This window comes from Pinus tabuliformis, chromosome 3_1 (assembly GCF_031772625.1).
Source record: "Pinus tabuliformis cultivar Carrire ecotype Pingquan chromosome 3_1, CPIR1, whole genome shotgun sequence".
Classification (NCBI taxonomy): Eukaryota; Viridiplantae; Streptophyta; class Pinopsida; order Pinales; family Pinaceae; genus Pinus; species Pinus tabuliformis.
In genome coordinates this window covers 246,086,648-246,105,209 of record NC_142301.1, presented here as the reverse complement: position 1 = coordinate 246,105,209, position 18,562 = coordinate 246,086,648, and the positions used below count along the sequence as shown (strand labels likewise).

The following is an 18,562-nucleotide window of genomic DNA, read 5'->3' as shown; positions in this document are numbered from 1 at the left end:
TAATTCCATGGTTGAGACTTAAACTTTTACTTTATATACCAAAAATGGACAAGGGAAAAGAGTATTGTTCTATGATAAATTAGAGCATAACTACTTGTATCTAAGAGAAAAAACTTCCATGCAATTCAAATACATCTCAATATACTAAAAAACAGTGTGTATACTATAATGACTTTCTTAGTCTCTACATATACTTATCTGCATTCATTTATTGTTCATGTAACACACAAATTATATATTTCACCACATACATATTTCCATTAATCTCTAAATATGCTTATCTGTAATCATTCATTATTCATAAAAACAAATTAATTACCATTTTACCACATACTTCCAGAAAAAGAAAACTTCTACCCAACTCAAATACATCCCAATATAATAAACATAAAGTGTACAATAACGACTATTGATCTCTCCATATTCTTATCTGGTACAATAACGACTATTGATCTCCCCATATTCTGATCTTCTTTCATCCATTGCTCATGTAGCCATGCTCATTACTCATACATTTCACCACATACATACTTCCATTAACGTCATTGGAGTCTTGCAAGGAGTATTCCTGGCAAGCTAGCTTTCAGTGGTCACATAACAACAACCGGCATACTAAAAAAACTTCGATTTTTTTTTTTTACACTAGTATGCCTATATTGAAGACTGTACACTTTGACATATTGCCAGTGTATCAGTCATCTCCAATATACTCCACAACATGATGATTTGTGTATACTTGATTTCCTGAAAAAACACATATATCATTCATAAGTGCTAGTTTCGAGTCTGGCACCTTAAGAAGCCCTTTTAAATCTTTAGGGCATTCATTGCAAACTAAAATCTTTTGAACCATCTAAAAATATGGAAAGCCATGTATATATATTGGATATAAATTGCATAATAATTGGGATGACAATTGTGTGACACTGTCGAAGTCACAAAGAGTAATTTCTTGTGCATCTGTTGCAATATCAGTTCCAGCAGCAACTTCAGTCTAGTCAATCCATGATGCACCGACCGCTTTGGCCATGAATGCATATCTGTCTGCTGCTTCGTCAATCTGCAGTTGGAAAAACTGTTATATTCAGTATGAAGCGGACATTTCTGTAAAGTGAAACACACAGACACATGCCTTTGTGTCTGGAATACAATGTCATTCACAGGTGTGGACAAAATTACACACTCAGCTAGCTGTCTAAATATTTTATTTCTGACAAGAAAATCAGTGAAATCACTGAAAAATTGCATATACGAAAAGCATATTAGGTAAAAATAATAATAACTCACCACTTTTTGGGTTGGCTTTCCTCCACCATGGCCAGATTTGGTATCAATTCGGCCAATAATAGGGTTGGTCTGTGGGCTATTCTCCACGCTTTTACACACAACATATTGCATCGTCTATATACACAAAGAAGTTCAAAATCGATATAAACAAATTAGCTATGGATTTAAAATAAATTATAATAAAACACACATAATGTCTGTTTGTCAAAATAGGGACGCAAAAGAGCCACCAAAGGTTTATGCATCAATAGTTGCCTGTAAGCTTCTACGCATCAATAGTTGCCTATAAGCGTCAACATTCAAATGTCAAATATTAGTTGACATTAATGCAGGGCCAGAACCATATCAAGTACTCACTGCTAGGAGTTTCAAAGAGTGGAGTGGCACAACACGGTCGTCGTGATCTGCTGTCAATAACATTGTAGCAGGATACTGTAAATTCTGTCCGGGTTTGTCCCATGGCGTCTTTACATTATGCAATGGTGAGTATCTGCAGCAATGAAGAATGTTTTATACAAACAGTTGATCATGTCTTTTTCAAAAAGAAAAAGTTTATATAAGTGATATAACATAATGGAGCATATAATTTTAATTTTAAGGGTTAGTTCAAGTGGTGTAGGCCGTGAACTTGAAGAGTGGTTTGCCGTGAACTTGAAGAGTGGGCCGTGAACTTGAAGAGCCAAACCGTGAAGAGCCGAACGGTGAAGAGCCAAGTCTGGAACGGTCGGTGAAGAGCCAAACGGTGAAGAGCGCGAGACAGTTAACTGAGTTTTTTTTTTGTCTGAGATATTTTTGTTGTTCAGAGAGGCGTCCGGTTTGGAGTCAAAGGCGTGAAGCAGTGAACTCTGTCCGTCGTTGTCCAGAACGCTGTCAAGAATGCCCTGTCCAGAATCCACTTGCTGTGCTGCCAAGACCCCTGTCAAGTTGTGCGTATGTGCTGCCAAGACCCCTGTCAAGGACTCGGGTAGCGTAGCAGTTGCTGTTGTGAGAACCGGTGTGTCCAGAAGAAGACAGAGACTCCCTGCGTGTGTTTCTTTGATTTTCTTGAAACCTTGCTGCCAGAACTTTGCTGGTGTGTTTTGCAAGCTTCCACCGTTTCTACTACCGTGGTCATATTCTTTTTCAGTGGGCCCGGTTTTCTTTGTTTTGTTGCAAAAATCGTGTAAGTGGGTCTTGTTCAAGTCAAGAGAGTGCTGTTAGTGAGCACCGTTTGTGACAGGTGATAAAGCTAACTGATATGTCTATTATTTTAGAAAATGATCTTTTTAATGATCATTTTCTCATGAACCCATTTGGGATTAGCAGTGTTTTTGAGTCCATTGACAAAGAGTTTCATGTTGTTGAAGATCATGTCCCTGAAGAAATCAATCATGTTGTTGAGGATCACGCTGTTGAAGAAATCATTGAGATTAAAACTTGCCCGGTTGTTAGAAGTTTTATTGGATCTACTTTGGAGGATACTACCATGGATGTTCTTCGAAGGCCGCTCATGTTCAAAGATGACTACATTTTGGTGCCTCCTTCGTTGGTTCCTCATGGAAAGTGGGGAGAACATGAATTCAATTACCTCATTCGAGATCTTGCATTGCCTCTCAATCCAAAAGAGGTTGTTGACGTTAAGTATGTAAGCAAGGAGCAAAGGAATTTCATCAGGAAATCCAAAAAGGTGAAGATGAAACTGCACCAGCAATGGAAAAGGAACAAGCATGGACCTTTTAATAAGAAGGCAAAAATGAAATGTTTTGTTGTAAGCCTAGCTGAGACTTAGACCAACAGGCAAGTTACAGTTTCAGTCGTCATGATTAAGAATATAGTTTCTTGTATATCGTGCTATAGTATATATTTGTTATATAGTTGGAATTAAGGGGGAGTGGTAGAAAGGTATTAATTCCAACTACCCTCTGTTAATGCAGTAGCTAGATCAATCTAGAGAATACAGCAGATGTTCAAAGTACTAGATCAATCTAGAGAATACAACAGATGTTCAAAGTACAAGTTCTAGAAGTCAGTTAGGTATGGTAGAAAATCCATTTCTCCATTAAGGGAGGATGTGAGAATAATGTAGAAATGGTTCGTTATGAGTGGTTGAACTGAATTAGTTGTAGGTGGTTAAACAGAATTAGTTATGAGTGGTTAGGAATTAGTTTGTGTTTTAACCTATATAAGTGTGATGTAATTGAGCAAAGTAATAAATGAAATTTGTGTGAGTTTTCTGTTTTAATTTTTCTTGGATACAATGAACATTGGTATTGAGTTCCATCCTTGCTGTTTATGAAAACCTGACAACAATCGAAGACGGATCAGTGACAATATTATATTAGACATCAGTCACATCAGTAGTCAATCCAGAAGGACTGCATAATATTGTCCAATTGAATAATGTCATTATTATCGTTTCAACTGAGCGAGGAGAATAGAAAGATTTTTTCTTGTAGGAGGGATAAATAACTAGAACACTTTTATTTATTGGAATGCACTTTTCGTTAAATGAATTCTAATGTGAAACCCCATTGCTTTAAATGCTTTTAAAATCAAACATTCAATAGAGAGCATTACTTGTTTAAAACATTCGATAGAGAAGATTTTCTCCCTAAAGATAGCCAAGCAAAAATTTGTAGAAGCAAAAAATAGCAAAAATAACCGTTACCTGTTTAGCCTCAAACTCTGTCCGATCAAACCCTGGAACAACAGTCTCTCTGAGAACTACCAACTCCGGTTTTTCGACATCAAGGTTGCATCGATAGATAATGCGAGGGGTAAGAAAGCTTGTAAAATCAATAAATATCTCCTTGTCTTTACGCCTTCCCGATATCTCATCAAGTGACTCAATATCTAATGGCAAATTATGAAGCAAATTTCCAGATTGCAAGTCTCGTATTTGCAAAACATGCTTGGCATCGCTTAAATAGCTTAATAGAAGCTGATTTCCATTGACACAGAAAGCTGATTCAAGCACGTCCTTCTCAGATTCTCCAATAACGTCACTCCAAGCTTCCGGCTGCATAAGGTCTACACGAACTGATGGCCCAGCCCAACGTTAAACCACATGGGATCAACGTGACGTGGATAACTCGGATCCCGCCAGCTCTTTACAGGCCTCTCGATCCTTCAGCAATTAACTCGAGTAGGTTTACTGTCAATTCGAAAGGTAAAAGGAGTCAATGCTCCGTAGATTCGGCTTGATTGCAATCTGTATGTTTTTATTGTAGTCCCTCCTTCCGGTCAAGGGTAGACACTTGCCGGTTCTCCGGTTCGCTCACCTCCCGCCTTTTGTTAAACCCCAGCCTCTGTTCCTCGGGCCATTTTTACTTTCTCCTCGTGTTTGACTTGAGCTCTGCTCTGAGGGTTTCGTTGGTGGTTCTCCGGGTTCGACCCTGGCTCTACTCCACGGTGGTTTCTACTGTCGATTCGCTATACCCATGTTCTGAATGCTACTCCGTCGCGATTCCTGATGACTTACTGTGCCTTCGGGCCTTCTCTGCTTGAATATGGGTTTTCTGGGCATGCATTGGCTCGCTGGTTCTTACCTGTGCGTTATGGTAGGTTACTGTCTCTTTTGTTATGGGCGTGCTCTGTCACCTGGTTATTTCTTGTTCTGTTAATGAGCTGTGTTCACTGTACAGGTTGTTCACAACTTTGGCGCTCCCGCTTGGCTGCGTTCGTCCTTGTGGACAAAGGTAAGATATGGTTCCCTGTTTTACTCTGTCCCTGCTCCTATTATAACTTCTCACGGTCTCTGTTCCTTGTCTCAGCTTGGTTAAACGGTTTTGTTTCCTCCGGGTCGCCTCGTCAACTTACCTGTAAGTGCCATGGTTTTCCAACATTCCACATTTCATTTCTGGTGTTAACACGCCTTTTGGTTCTCCAAACTCCACTCTAACCGTTGCTCTGGTTTGTTTGCAGGTTGTCTTGGCGGCTGGCCGCCGAGGGTTTTATCCTTACTCAACTTTCGGTCACGATTCGAGCCGACCAATCTTGCAAACGGGTAGGGTCTTTTCCACATTCGTATAACTGTTAGGTTATGAGGGTTTGGTAGTTAGGTTATGTTCTGTTTTGATTGCAATGTCTGAGTCGGTCGTGCTTCTTCCGGTGTTTCGTGACTCGTATGCTCCAGCGCTGATGTAATAATTTATGTGGCCGCGTTTATGAAGCGGTTGGTATTTGAGCGAATGCTCAACAAGTCTGTAACTTGTCTTGTTTGTGATAGCCCACAGTTATGTGGTGAATCGTGTTAAATTACCTTTCTATTCTGCACACTGTAATTATGTTAACTCATAAATGAAATGAAATGATGGTTTATATCTCTTGGTACCTGATTATTATTGCGACAGTTAAATGGTTCTGTTCTTGTGCTTGCTGGAAATGTATGTCTGTAGAAGCTCCCTTTTGTTGTCTCGGTTCCTGTTACAGTTAATGGTTGGTCGCTCCAAATGCGTCCTTAGAACATACAGAAAGAAATTGTGCATACACGTAAAATCATTAACAATAAATCGCTTTACAGTAAATCACTTCGTTGGCAAAAGTAATATATCTCTTTATTTGGGTTACAGAGGTCTATATGTTTTTCTATGTGTCTTTTCTTTTGTACGGAGGTGCTCTCTCCCCTCATTTCTTTGTTTTTTTGCTTTTAATACATAGAGAGCATAACCGCTTCCCTTTCCGGTTGAACTGCTCAACCAGACTTTTACAACTGTCTGTCAATTTCTTTTAATAAAATATTAACTAACAGCTATTTAATTCCTAAGCTAAAACATCTTATAACTGTAATGCTATGGTCTCTAACGACCTTCTGGGAAATGCAACAAATAATAATTAAAAGAAAAACAACAACAAGTCTATTTACCTATCCAGCTAAGCATGTACTCTTTGTCCTGTTCTTGTTCTTCCTCCATGAGACATGTCAACTGCCTTCTGTCTCCTCGGAGCTGGATGCTCCTGCATCAGGCTCCCTGGGTGGCAAAAAGTCATGGCTCCGTTCCATGAGGTCGTCGACAGAATAGCCTGCTTTCTGTATCTGCGTTGCGTTAAGCCATGAACTGTCCTCTATTGGACGGTTCTTCCACTTGACCAAATACCGCAGATATTCCTTTCTGCGCGTGCGCCTAGCTACCTGTGTGTCCAGAATCCTTTCGATCTCAAGGGGTGGTGCCATTGGCATCTGTCTCATCCATGAACTCTCTTCATAACTGGTGTCTCGCGGTGGTTCTGCTGCTGCATTGTCTTCCGAATTAGTGACATAAGGAAACAGATCTGCTACGTTAAAAATGGGAGAAATACCAATCCCCGGTGGCAATTGTAGTTCATAGGCGTTCGCAGAAAATTTGCGAATGATTTTACAGGGACCGATCTTCTTAAATTTTAATTTGCTGTACTCCTGTTTTGGAAACCGTTCCTTACGTAAATACGCAAGGACTTCATCTCCAACGTTGAACTGAACTTCCCGACGCCTTGAATCAGCTCGCTGTTTATACCTTTGATTGCTGTCCTGCAATTTTAATTTGACCTACTCATGTAAGTTGCTCATGGCTTGGGCGAATTCTTCCCCATCAGCACTTCACTTTTCGAGTTTCCCCAAATCTCGTAACTCATGCACTCCGCGTGGATGCATGCCGTACAAAATCTGGAAAGGACTATAACCAGTACTGCGGTTAGGTGAATCGTTATATGCGAATTCTGCCTGAGCCAGTACACGATCCCACGTCCGGGAATTTTCACCTGTTAAACTCCGAAGCAAGTTTCCCAGACTTCTGTTTACAACTTCTGTTTGGCCATCAGTCTGCGGATGGTAAGTAGAGCTGAACTGTAATTGGGTGTTCAATTTCTTCCACAGGGTTCGCCAAAAATGACCAGTGAACTTTACGTCCCTGTCGGAAATGATGGACCTTGGAAGTCCATGTAGTCGAACAATCTCAGTGAAAAACAAATGTGCTATATAGGTAGCATCACTGGTCTTCCTGCAAGGTACAAAGTGCGCCATCTTGGAAAATCGATCTACCACAACCATCACTGAATCGAAACCCCGTTGTGTCTTAGGTAAACCCAGAACAAAATCCATGCTGACGGAGTCCCACGGTCGGTTTGGAATAGGTAATGGTAAATAAAGACCTGTATTCTGACTGTGACCCTTTGCTAGTTGACAAACTTTGCATCTACTCACGTACCTTTGCACATCCCGCTGCAACTTTGGCCAAAAATAAAAATGCCGTACCTGAGCAATCGTCTTGTCTATACCAAAATGTCTAGCCAGACCCCCACTGTGTTTTTCCTGAATAATGTTCTCTCGCATGGAACAGTTGGGAATACATAACTGTCCTCCCTTAAACAGCAATCCTTCCTGTAGATTATAGTCCAACCACATGCTGCTGTTTCTCAACAGAGGGTTTTGGCAAGCCTCATAGGCCTCTTTAAAATCGGTATCTGTTTGATACATCTCCTTTAGATGCTCAAAGCCCAAAACCTGCATCGTGCTTTCCTGTAAGAGTAATGTCCTTCTGCTCAGTGCATCTGCCACCTTGTTGGCTTGCCCACTAATATGTTTTAGTACAAACGTGAAGTTCTGCAGGTACTCAACCCAGGCTGCATGCTTGTGGTTCAATTTATGCTGCTGCATAATGTACTACAATGCAGAGTTATCCGTAAATAAAACAAACTCGTTACCTAATATATAATGTCTCCAGTGTTTTAATGCTTGTATGATTGCATAGAACTCTTTGTCATAGGTTGAGTATTTCCGCCTACTCTCGTTCAACTTTTGACTGAAATAAGCGACCGGTTTGTCCTCCTGACTAAGTACTGCCCCTATGGCTGTACCACTGGCATCGCAACGAACTTGGAAAAGTTTGTTGAAGTCAGGTAACCTCAATATCGGTCTTTCGGTAATCTTCTTTTTCAAGATCTGAAAACTACTTTTTGTTGCTTCAGTCCAGTGAAAAGGCTGGTTCGCCTTCTTGATCGTATCCAACATAGGTGCGCAGATCTCGCTGAAATTCCTGATAAATTTCCTATAAAAACTTGCTAGCCCGTGGAAACTTCGGACTTCAAATAAACTTTTCGGAGAAGGCCAGCTAACTATAGCTGCCACCTTTTCTGGGTCCATCTTCAATTCATTTTCCGCAATTACGAAACCCATATACACTAATTCCCGCTGAAAAAAGGTACACTTTTTCAGATTAATTAGCAGCTTGTTTTGCTGCAGCGTTCTCAACACACTCTGTAAATGCCTGAAATGTTCCTCTTTAGTCTTACTAAAAATCAGAATGTCGTCCAGGTAAACTATTACAAACTTACCATTGAATTCCTTCAGTACCTCATTCATCAGGCGCATGAATGTGTTGGGAGCGTTGCTCAACCCAAATGGCATCACCAGCCACTCATATAAGCCTTCATTTGTCTTGAAAGCTGTCTTCCACTCATCTCCTTCCCGAATTCGGATCTGGTGATATCCACTCTTCAAATCAATCTTTGAGAAATAAGCCGCCCCGCTCAAACAGTCCATCATATCGTCCATTCTTGGTAAGGGAAACCTGTACCTAACAGTAATTTTGTTAATGGCTCTGGAATCCGTACACATTCGCCATTCTCCTCCTTTCTTCGGAGCCAAAACGGTTGGTACTGCACAGGGGCTCATGCTCTCTCTAATCAGTCCTTTGTCCAACAACTCCTGGACCTGTTTCTTGATTTCTTCATGGTCCTTAGGACTCATACGATAAGCTGCTTTATTTGGCAGACTTGCCCCTGGTATAAAGTCAATACAGTGACTAATACCTCTCCTGGGTGGTAGCTCATCTGGAAGGTCATCCACCACGATGTCTCCAAATTCCTGCAGCATCTTTTGGACTTCTTCGGGCAAATCTGAAATCTGTGTATGCAGTACCACTGCCTTTGGTCTTCTTATGACAACAAAATTTACTTCACTGTCCTCAATCTGTTTGATAAATTCTTTTCCGCCCATCAGCAATGCTTTCACCCCACTGGTTTCAGCTGCACTCTCCTCTTGGATGGGGACAAGCGTGTGCTTGATCCCATCTTTAATAAACTTATAACAATTGGTTTTTCCGTCATGAACTGCACTTCTGTCAAACTGCCAAGGTCATCCCAGCAGTAAGTGACAGACATCCATTGGCATAACATCGCAGAGAATCTTATCCTTATACCTGCCTATCTGAAACTCCACCTCACACTATTCATCAACTAATAGCTGATGTCCTTTCTGCAGCCATGACACTTTGTAGGGGGTGGGGTGCTTCAATTTTTTTAATCCCAGCTTCTCTACCATTTCCACAGCCACTAAATTGTCGGTACTTCCACTATCAATGATCAGTTTGCAGCACTTACCCTGTGACTTGCAAACAGTTCGGAACAAAGCCTTTCGCTGGTCCGGTTCTGCAACTTCTTTCGCTGGTTTTAACAGCACCTTATTCAACACCAAGGCTTCACCTGTCTCTGGTGTGTTTTCCGCTTCTTGAGGTGTTGCCTCAGCATCCTCTGGCTGAGCAACATAAGCTCCTCTACCACCTGCTGGTTCACCTTCAGGACAGTCATACGACTTGTGTCCCAATTTGTGGCAACGATAGCACTGGACAGTTCCCCTGCCCCTACCATTTCCTCGCCCTCGCTGAGGTGGTCGTCCTCCTCTAGTGCTATTGTCCTTTTCTGCTGTACCAGCAGACTTAGAACTGCTGCCTTCTTCACTTGAACCTATACCTCGGCCTCTACCAAACATCTTACCTTTTCCCCTGCCAGTTCCACCTCCTCTCCTGGCGTTTTGCTTCCGGTTAATTTTCTCCTCTGCCTTCAGTGCAAATTGGTAGGCTTCATCCAACGTTCGGGGTGAAAGGATACCGATTTCATCCAGTATTTCCCCCCTCAAACCATTCACAAATCTGGCTGTTTTCTCTGGGGTATCTTCCACATACCCTGCTCGCAAATTCAACTTATAAAATTCCTCTGTAAATTCTTTAACAGTCATTCCTCTTTGTTTCAAGTTCTGCACCTGTCTGTACAACATAATCTGATAATCTTTCGGCAGAAATTTTTCCTTCAGTTTTGCCTCCATTCTGGACCATTTCTTTATAGGCTGTTTGTGAAGCCTCTTCCTCTCCGCCTGAATGTTGTCCCACCACAAGGACGCATGTCCCTTCAGCTTGGTAGCGGCGAACTTCACCTGTTTGTCCTCACTGGTTTCTTCAAACTCAAAATATTTATTTACTTCACTTAACCAATCCAGTAACACGTCTGCAGACAGACTTCCGTCATAAGTAGACAGCTCATGCTTTGGTTTATGACTGGACAGCAAAACTGACTTCAACAATCGGAATTCCGGTGTCACCCCTTCAAACTCATCTTCTGGTTCTGCCACATCTTCGTCACTGTCATCTGCTGGGTCTCTCCTTCCCCCAGCTTCTACTGCTTCCAATCGTTCTCGCAAGACGCGGATCTCCTCACGAAGTCCCTCTTCTGCTACCCTTCGGACCCCTCTTCCTCTTCCTCTTCCTCTTCTGCCAACCTCCATTTGCTCCTACTCAACTAACCTGGCTCTGATACCACTTTTGGCGGCCCAGCCCAACGTTAAACCACGTGGGATCAACGTGACGTGGATAACTCGGATCAAGCCAGCTCTTTACAGGCCTCTCGATCCTTCAGCAATTAACTCGAGTAGGTTTACTGTCAGTTCGAAAGGTAAAAGGAGTCAATGCTCCGTAGATTCGGCTTGATTGCAATCTGTATGTTTTTATTGTAGTCCCTCCTTCCGGTCGAGGGTAGACACTTGTCGGTTCCCTGGTTCGCTCACCTCCCACCTTTTGTTAAACCCCAGCCTCTGTTCCTCGGGCCATTTTTACTTTCTCCTCGTGTTCGACTTGAGCTCTGCTCTGAGGGTTTCGTTGGTGGTTCTCCGGGTTCGACCCTGGCTCTACTCCACGGTGGTCTCTACTGTTGATTCGCTATACCCATGTTCTGAATGCTACTCCGTCGCGGTTCCTGATGACTTACTGTGCCTTCGGGCCTTCTCTGCTTGAATATGGGTTTTCTGGGCATGCGTTGCCTCGCTGGTTCTCACCTATGCGTTATGGTAGGTTACTATCTCTTTTGTTATGGGCGTGCTCTATCACCTGGTTATTTCTTGTTCTGTTAATGAGTTGTGTTCACTGTACAGGTTGTTCACAACTTTGGCGCTCCCGCTTGGCTGCGTTCGTCCTTGTGGACAAAGGTAAGATATGGTTCCCTGTTTTACTCTGTCCCTGCTCCTATTATAACTTCTCACGGTCTCTGTTCCTTGTCTCAGCTTGGTTAAACGGTTTTGTTTCCTCCGGGTCGCCTCGTCAACTTACCTGTAAGTGCCATGGTTTTCCAACATTCCACATTTCATTTCTGGTGTTAACACGCCTTTTGGTTCTCCAAACTCCACTCTAACCGTTGCTCTGGTTTGTTTGCAGGTTGTCTTGGCGGCTGGCCGCCGAGGGTTTTATCCTTACTCAACTTTCGGTCACGATTCGAGCCGACCAATCTTGCAAACGGGTAGGGTCTTTTCCACATTCGTATAACTGTTAGGTTATGAGGGTTTGGTAGTTAGGTTTTGTTCTGTTTTGATTGCAATGTCTGAGTCGGCCGTGCTTCTTCCGGTGTTTCGTGACTCGTATGCTCCAGCTCTGATGTAATAATTTATGTGGCCGCGTTTCTGAAGCGGTTGGTATTTGAGCGAATGCTCAACAAGTCTGTAACTTGTCTTGTTTGTGATAGCCCACAGTTATGTGGTGAATCATGTTAAATTACCTTTCTTAACTGCACACTGTAATTATGTTAACTCATAAATGAAATGAAATGATGGTTTATATCTCTTGGTACCTAATTATTATTGCGACAGTTAAATGGTTCTGTTCTTGTGCTTGTTGGAAATGTATGTCTGTAGAAGCTCCCTTTTGTTGTCTCGGTTCCTGTTACAGTTAATGGTTGGTCGCTCCAAATTCGTCCTTAGAACATACATAAAGAAATTGTGCATACACGTAAAATCATTAACAGTAAATCTCTTTACAGTAAATCACTTCGTTGGCAAAAGTAATATATCTCTTTATTTGGGTTACAGAGGTCTATATGTTTTTCTATGTGTCTTTTCTTTTGTACGGAGGTGCTCTCTCCCCTCATTTCTTTGTTTTTCTGCTTTTAATACATAGAGAGCATAACCGCTTCCCTTTCCGGTTGAACTGCTCAACCAGACTTTTACAACTGTCTGTCAGTTTCTTTTAATAAAATATTAACTAACAGCTATTTAATTCCTAAGCTAAAACAACTTATAACTGTAATGCTATGGTCTCTAACGACCTTCTGGGAAATGCAACAAATAATAATTAAAAGAAAAACAACAACAAGTCTATTGACCTGTCCAGCTAAGCATGTACTCTTTGTCCTGTTCCTGTTCTTCCTCCATGAGACATGTCAACTGCCTTCTGTCTCCTCGGAGCTGGATGCTCCTACATCACGAACCAATTTACTCCTGGGGGCATTTTTATTGGTTTGAAAAGTGAACAAAGTACCATCATTTGCAACAAGATAATACGCTGCTTCAAAGTTGTCAATAAGTTTTTGGAAAGGAAGCATCTCTTCCCTGCCTTTGAAACCTTCAAGACCTCGAGGAAGAGCGTCAAGATCACAATAAAAGAGCCTGTTCACCGGGTCAGTGCTTTCTCTAATACAGAAAAGAACATACTGTCACAAAGAAAACAGGTAACTGTATAAGACTGGATAAAAAACCTGCCATGGAATTATAGATGTTTCCTACAAGAAAATTATCATTCTGTTTAAGAAAATATAATTATAGATGTTTCATAGAATAAAATCACCATTTTGTTTCAGTGTTCTAAAACATTAGGATTGCATAAAACAAAAATCCAACACATATGTTTGACATGACATATTTTCCAAATAAGATAAACCATTCCCACCAAAGCCAAATAAATTAGGCTGGGAATTCATGTGTTGTACATGAATTGGATGGAATGCAAAGCATATGGAATGTGCAGTTGATCGAAGTGGATTTTGATGTAGGAATATTGTTGACTTTGTCCGAGTGTCACCTAAGTATTTTGTCTCTCAAGTTGAAAAATTGTTTATTATTTTATTTTATTTTTTATTTTTTATTTTTTATAAATTCCTGAGCGAATTTGTGATAGATATCCAAGAACCCAAAGTTATTTTTGGGGAATAGCTCTTTAAATTGGCTAGAATGACCCAAAGTGATTTTTGGGGAATAACTCTTTAAATTGACTAGAATAACCACGATAGATTATTAAAGATATATAAGAGGATACAAAATAAACTATCGATTATTAAAGATATATAAGAGGATACAAAATAAAAGAGTAGAATGGTTGTATTTAAATTAAATTTTATAGTATTATTTACCGATCATTGAACCTAGAGGCTTATTCTATAGCCGAGTATGAGGGGATGTGTAAGTTTGTCCCTCCATCTTGACACATGTTTTAAATAGAAAAATAATGTTGGCTATAATACAAAAATTAAATATGTTGTAAAATAATTAGCAGTAAAAAAAATTTGCGTCCAAGATGTTTAAACCTTATACTTTTCAAAAATATTTCAATAGGACATTTAAATAAACTATTTAAGATTTATGTTAACTAAATTGCGGTGATTATATGTCTCTTTGTACATGTTATGTAAAATATTTTAATGTCAACTATATATATATTATATATCATTTAAAAAAAATATTCATATAATGAAAAAACAGTTTTATGGTTAAAATGTTTATTTGGTCCTATATATACTCCATACAGCATTCAAAAATTAAACAATAAAATTTACACATTGTATTTTGTATTCTAAAAAAGTTTGCACGCGAATAAATTTGATCTCCTCCAAGCTCATGTTAGATCCATACTTAAAATGAATCTATGCTAGTCTATGAAAATGTCTCCTTTCAAGGCACTATATAGATATGTGAAACGCAGACTCTAAATCAATCAAATGCCCCTGTAGAAAATTGAACTACTCAGAAATGTAAGACTAAATAGTCTTTCAAGGTCAACCTCAGCGTCCTCTTAGAGATTAGATTGTAAAAGTCAATCAAAAATAAATGTAACGATTGAATCACCAAAAATAAATGTAACGATTGAATCACTCCAAGAAATTGCAAGGTCCTCTTCAAATGTGAACCTCCTCTTAGAGATTAGATTGTAAAAGTCAATCAAAGGTAAATGTAACGATTGAGTCACTCCAAGAAAATGCAGAGCACTCATAGAAAATCAACATAGAAGCCCTAATTTGAAGGTGATACGGTCTTCATTCGTTCATTCATCTACCACTTATGGTTTTAAAATAAGGAAGAATAATTTTATTGGCTTATTGAGTAAGAAGAGAAATGCAGCTTCTATCTCAATTTAATAACATATTGTTTAAATAAGCTTCAAACTGTTAGAAATATCAATTGTAAGATTTCACGGGAAATAAGCTACAAATTAAATAAACAAGTGATATTCTACCAATTCAAAGACAAAAAGAGATCAGGTATTCATGGAAATGGCATCTAAGGTTTTGGAGATATTGATTATTCATTAGATTCCGAAGAATTAATGTAGGAATGGGAGAATCAAATGCATGAATTGCATGTTATGATATTCAGTTCAAGGAAAATGATAAAAGTATAAGAAATACGATCATCAATCAACCACCAAAAGAAGAAAAAGAGAAGAAGAGACTATACCATCTAAAAATAATTTGTAAATAAGATTAAACAAGGAAGAAAAAAGAGAAATCAAGGGAAAAAAATTATTTGTAAAAGATAAAATAGTTAACATGCAAACGCAGAAAACTCATGAGAGAGACAATGGTATACAACAATAGAAATCTATTCTTGTTAGAATATAGGTAGGGTAGCAAAGGTAGCAACAAAAGGCAAGATGCAAGAAAAATAAGGTCAAGATGGAGGATGGAATTATTGGGAATGTGTGGCACATCACATGGCTATCTCCACACCATGCATGTCTTTGCATTGTAATCTAATCCAATAAAGGAATTAGAGTTGTAATCTAATTTGGGTAAATGAATTAAATTTTGGATGTTGTAGAATCCTATATATTGTATTTGAGATTAATACAATGAGAGATAGAGGTGTGGCTCTAACATTTGTTGGTTTCCCGGTTAAAGGTTTCTAAAGTAAATATCTAATCATTGTGTGCGAATGTTGTTATTTTCCCTTTTGTTTAATAAATAATCTGCATGCATTGCTTTACTATAGAAGTTTAAAACTTACATTTGATTGTATTATTGACTTCAAAGGGATGCCTTCATTACTAGGGGTTTGGCTCAATTTTTTATAGAGCAAATTTATCTTGGGCTTGTGATAAACCTAGTTTCAATGGAAGCTCATGGTGGTGATTCTTGTGTTGAAGGAGAATGGTGAGGAGTTCTAAAATTAACATTGGATAAATTTTATTAGGAAAAAATTTAAGCTATGGAAGCTCAAAATGAAGGACCTTCTTATAGACAAAGAAGAGTGGGTTGTTGTGGATCTTGGTATTACCCCTATTGGTATGTCAACAAAAGTCTAAATGAGGTTGGAAAAGAAGGCAATGAGTATAATTTAGTTGTGTCTTTCAAATTCAATGTTATTGAATGTCACAACCAAGGTGTGATGGGATAAGTTACGGACTTTGTATCAGTATAAGTCTATGATAAACAAATTTTTCCTTCAAAGGAAGATGTATCTCCCAAGGATGAATGGTGGATACTTTGTTACAGAGCATCTAAATGGCTTTATCACTATGATAAGTTAGTTGTTTGTTGATATTAAATTTTTTTACGAAGATAAGAGCATTAGTTTACTATGTTCTTTGCTACATTCATGGGATAATGGGAGTAATAGAACCACATTGACATTTGATAATGTGGTTGCATCCTTACTATCAGAAGAAATCAGGTAGGAAACTATGGATAGTCAAAGCATGGATGCATTGTTTGTAAAAGGTCATTCCCAAGAATGAAATAAAAATAAGTGCTTAAGGGGAAATCTAAAACAACGGGTAGATCTAAATCTCCCTGAGTATCTTTAATGTTGGAAATGTGGTAAAGTAGGCATTACAAGAAGGATTGTAGATCTAAAAGTGTTGACAAAGGAAAGGGGTCTAATTGTGTTCCTTCCACAGAAGGGAAGGCCTTCTAAGAAGGAAATGATCTGTATTTGGATTCTTCAAGAATCAAGCACACATGCAGATTATGATGTATGGTTGATAAGCGTGGGTGCTACTTTTCATATGAATCCCCACAAGGAGTGGTTTTCTGAATATGAGGAGTATGATGAAGGTGGCATTTTCCTAGGAGATCACTTGATAGCAAAAATCATAGGACATGGAAAAGTCAAATTGCTACTCAAGGATGGACGGATTGGGACACTCTCTAGATTTTATACATTCCAGAACTAACTAGAAACTTGATATCTGTGAGTAAGATGAGTGATGTAGGTTTACATATTATGTTTGAAATGGAAACCTGCAAAATTGTTTGAGGAGAAAATGTGTTGATGAGGGGAGTTCAAAATATACAAGTTGTTAGGAACCATTATCAATGGCGGTGTAATAATTTTGTTGTTCCTGAGGGTGGACATGAAAAAGACAAAGCTGCTACTACCTAGAGTAAAGAAAATATTGGAGAAAAGGACCTTCGAGTGTTACATGATAAAGGAATGGTTGAAGGTATCTTTGATTACACTCTAGATTAAAATTTCAGTTAATATTGCATATATGGTAAATAGAATTAGGTAAGATTCTCGTCTGATGCTACAAGAGTGAAAGGGTATTAGAATTGATACATAGTAATGTGTTTGAACCTTTTCTTGTTCCATCATCAGGTAAATATATGAATTATGTTTCTTTCATATATTATTTCTCAAGGTTCACATGGATTTAGTTTCTCCAAAAGAAATCTGAGGTATTTGATAAATTTAAAGTGTTGCTTTTGTAGATAAGATAAGATAAGATAAAATGTCTCCTATATAAAGAACAAGAAGGAAAATAAGACATGATGTCTATATACTAAAACTTGGAGAAACCCTTGACTCCATATGTAAGCAACCTCAATGGAAGGGAGATGTACAAAGGGAATGGATATGTGGACAAGGTGATGGACCACTAGATCTCTTTCTCTGAAGTGTGCCTTGAGGAAGAGTTGGGAGAAGATATGAACTTGCTACTATGCTACCACCTGGAAAAGTATTCCATTGCTGATGTCTAGGTGATCTCATTTACCTGTTGGTAAGGGATCTGGTATGGCAATGTCTCTAGGGAAAGGAAATGGTCCCTTGAGCCCACACCAATCAGTAGTCAATAGAAATATTGCTATCAATTTTTTCTCTTGGTGCCTCTATCTAATGGGAGCACTACAAAAAGGAAGTAATCTGCTAAAGACGATGAAGTCTAGAAGGAGGCTACAGATTTTGGTTACGATGTATAAGGGCCTCCTGCATGTAAAGGAAAATACATCTCTAGTTTGGGTATCAAAAGAAGATGGATAGAGTCTTGATCCCCCTGAACAAGCAACAAAATCACCCTTGGATCTCATAATAAATAGAGCAACAAAATATGAAATCCTCCCGGGTCTCAATCTCTTGAAGATGGCACAATCAACAAATCTTGTCATATCAATCAATCTGGTGGTTAGTCTCAATCCACAGTCTATGGGACCCAATTCTAAATTGTCCCAAGTGGATCTGAAGGGCATGCATCTAATTGAAAAGAATTTAATGGGATAAAAAAATAAGTCCATCACTCATAACCATGAAGTGCTCAACATAGAAGGTCATCTTTGGACATAACCTACCCTAAGATTTTATCCAAGTGACCTCTATATATTTCTTTTAGATATCTCCTCAAATGATTGTATTCATCTTCTCATTGCGATCTGCGGCTTCTCCCGCTGCGGTCTCGTTGCAGATCTATATTCGCTCAACACTGATCTCGGTGTGATCTGCAGCTTCTCCCGTTGCGATCTTGTTATAGACATTTTTGTGCCTTACAGCATGAAGCATGAAATGTCAATAATCTAAGGGATCCAAAGTCCCTAAACATGTTGTTCCTACCCCTAGAGGAACAAGGTCAGCAAACCACAACACTAAATATCAGTTCTCCACCTGAAAACACTCAAAAACAGGCTAATTCTGGATCATGTCAACTGCTCCACTGAGCATCTGCGCTGAATGTCAAGAGCTCCACTGTCTACCTGCGCTGAATGTCAACTGCAAAGAAGGCTACTTGCGCTGGGCGAGTTT

The 18,562-nt window shown here is 39.3% G+C and overlaps 1 protein-coding gene and 1 pseudogene across 2 annotated transcripts; one reads left to right on the top strand and one right to left on the bottom strand.

Annotated features, from left to right (window-relative positions):
• Positions 1–351: 351 nt before the first annotated feature.
• LOC149186721 (uncharacterized) overlaps positions 352–18,562 on the bottom strand; it is a 110,723-nt pseudogene continuing 92,512 nt past the window's right edge.
• LOC149186722 (uncharacterized) lies at positions 4,300–5,395 on the top strand. Of its 2 annotated transcripts, XM_089412674.1 has the most exons (3): positions 4,300–4,964; positions 5,040–5,087; positions 5,191–5,395. In XM_089412674.1, the coding sequence occupies exons 1-3, from the start codon at positions 4,739–4,741 to the stop codon at positions 5,274–5,276; spliced, it is 360 nt and encodes a 119-aa protein (XP_089268800.1). In that variant the 5' UTR covers positions 4,300–4,738; the 3' UTR covers positions 5,277–5,395. The 2 variants fall into 2 exon arrangements, with proteins under 2 accessions (XP_089268800.1, XP_089268799.1); XM_089412673.1 differs by having other exon boundaries at positions 4,300–5,087.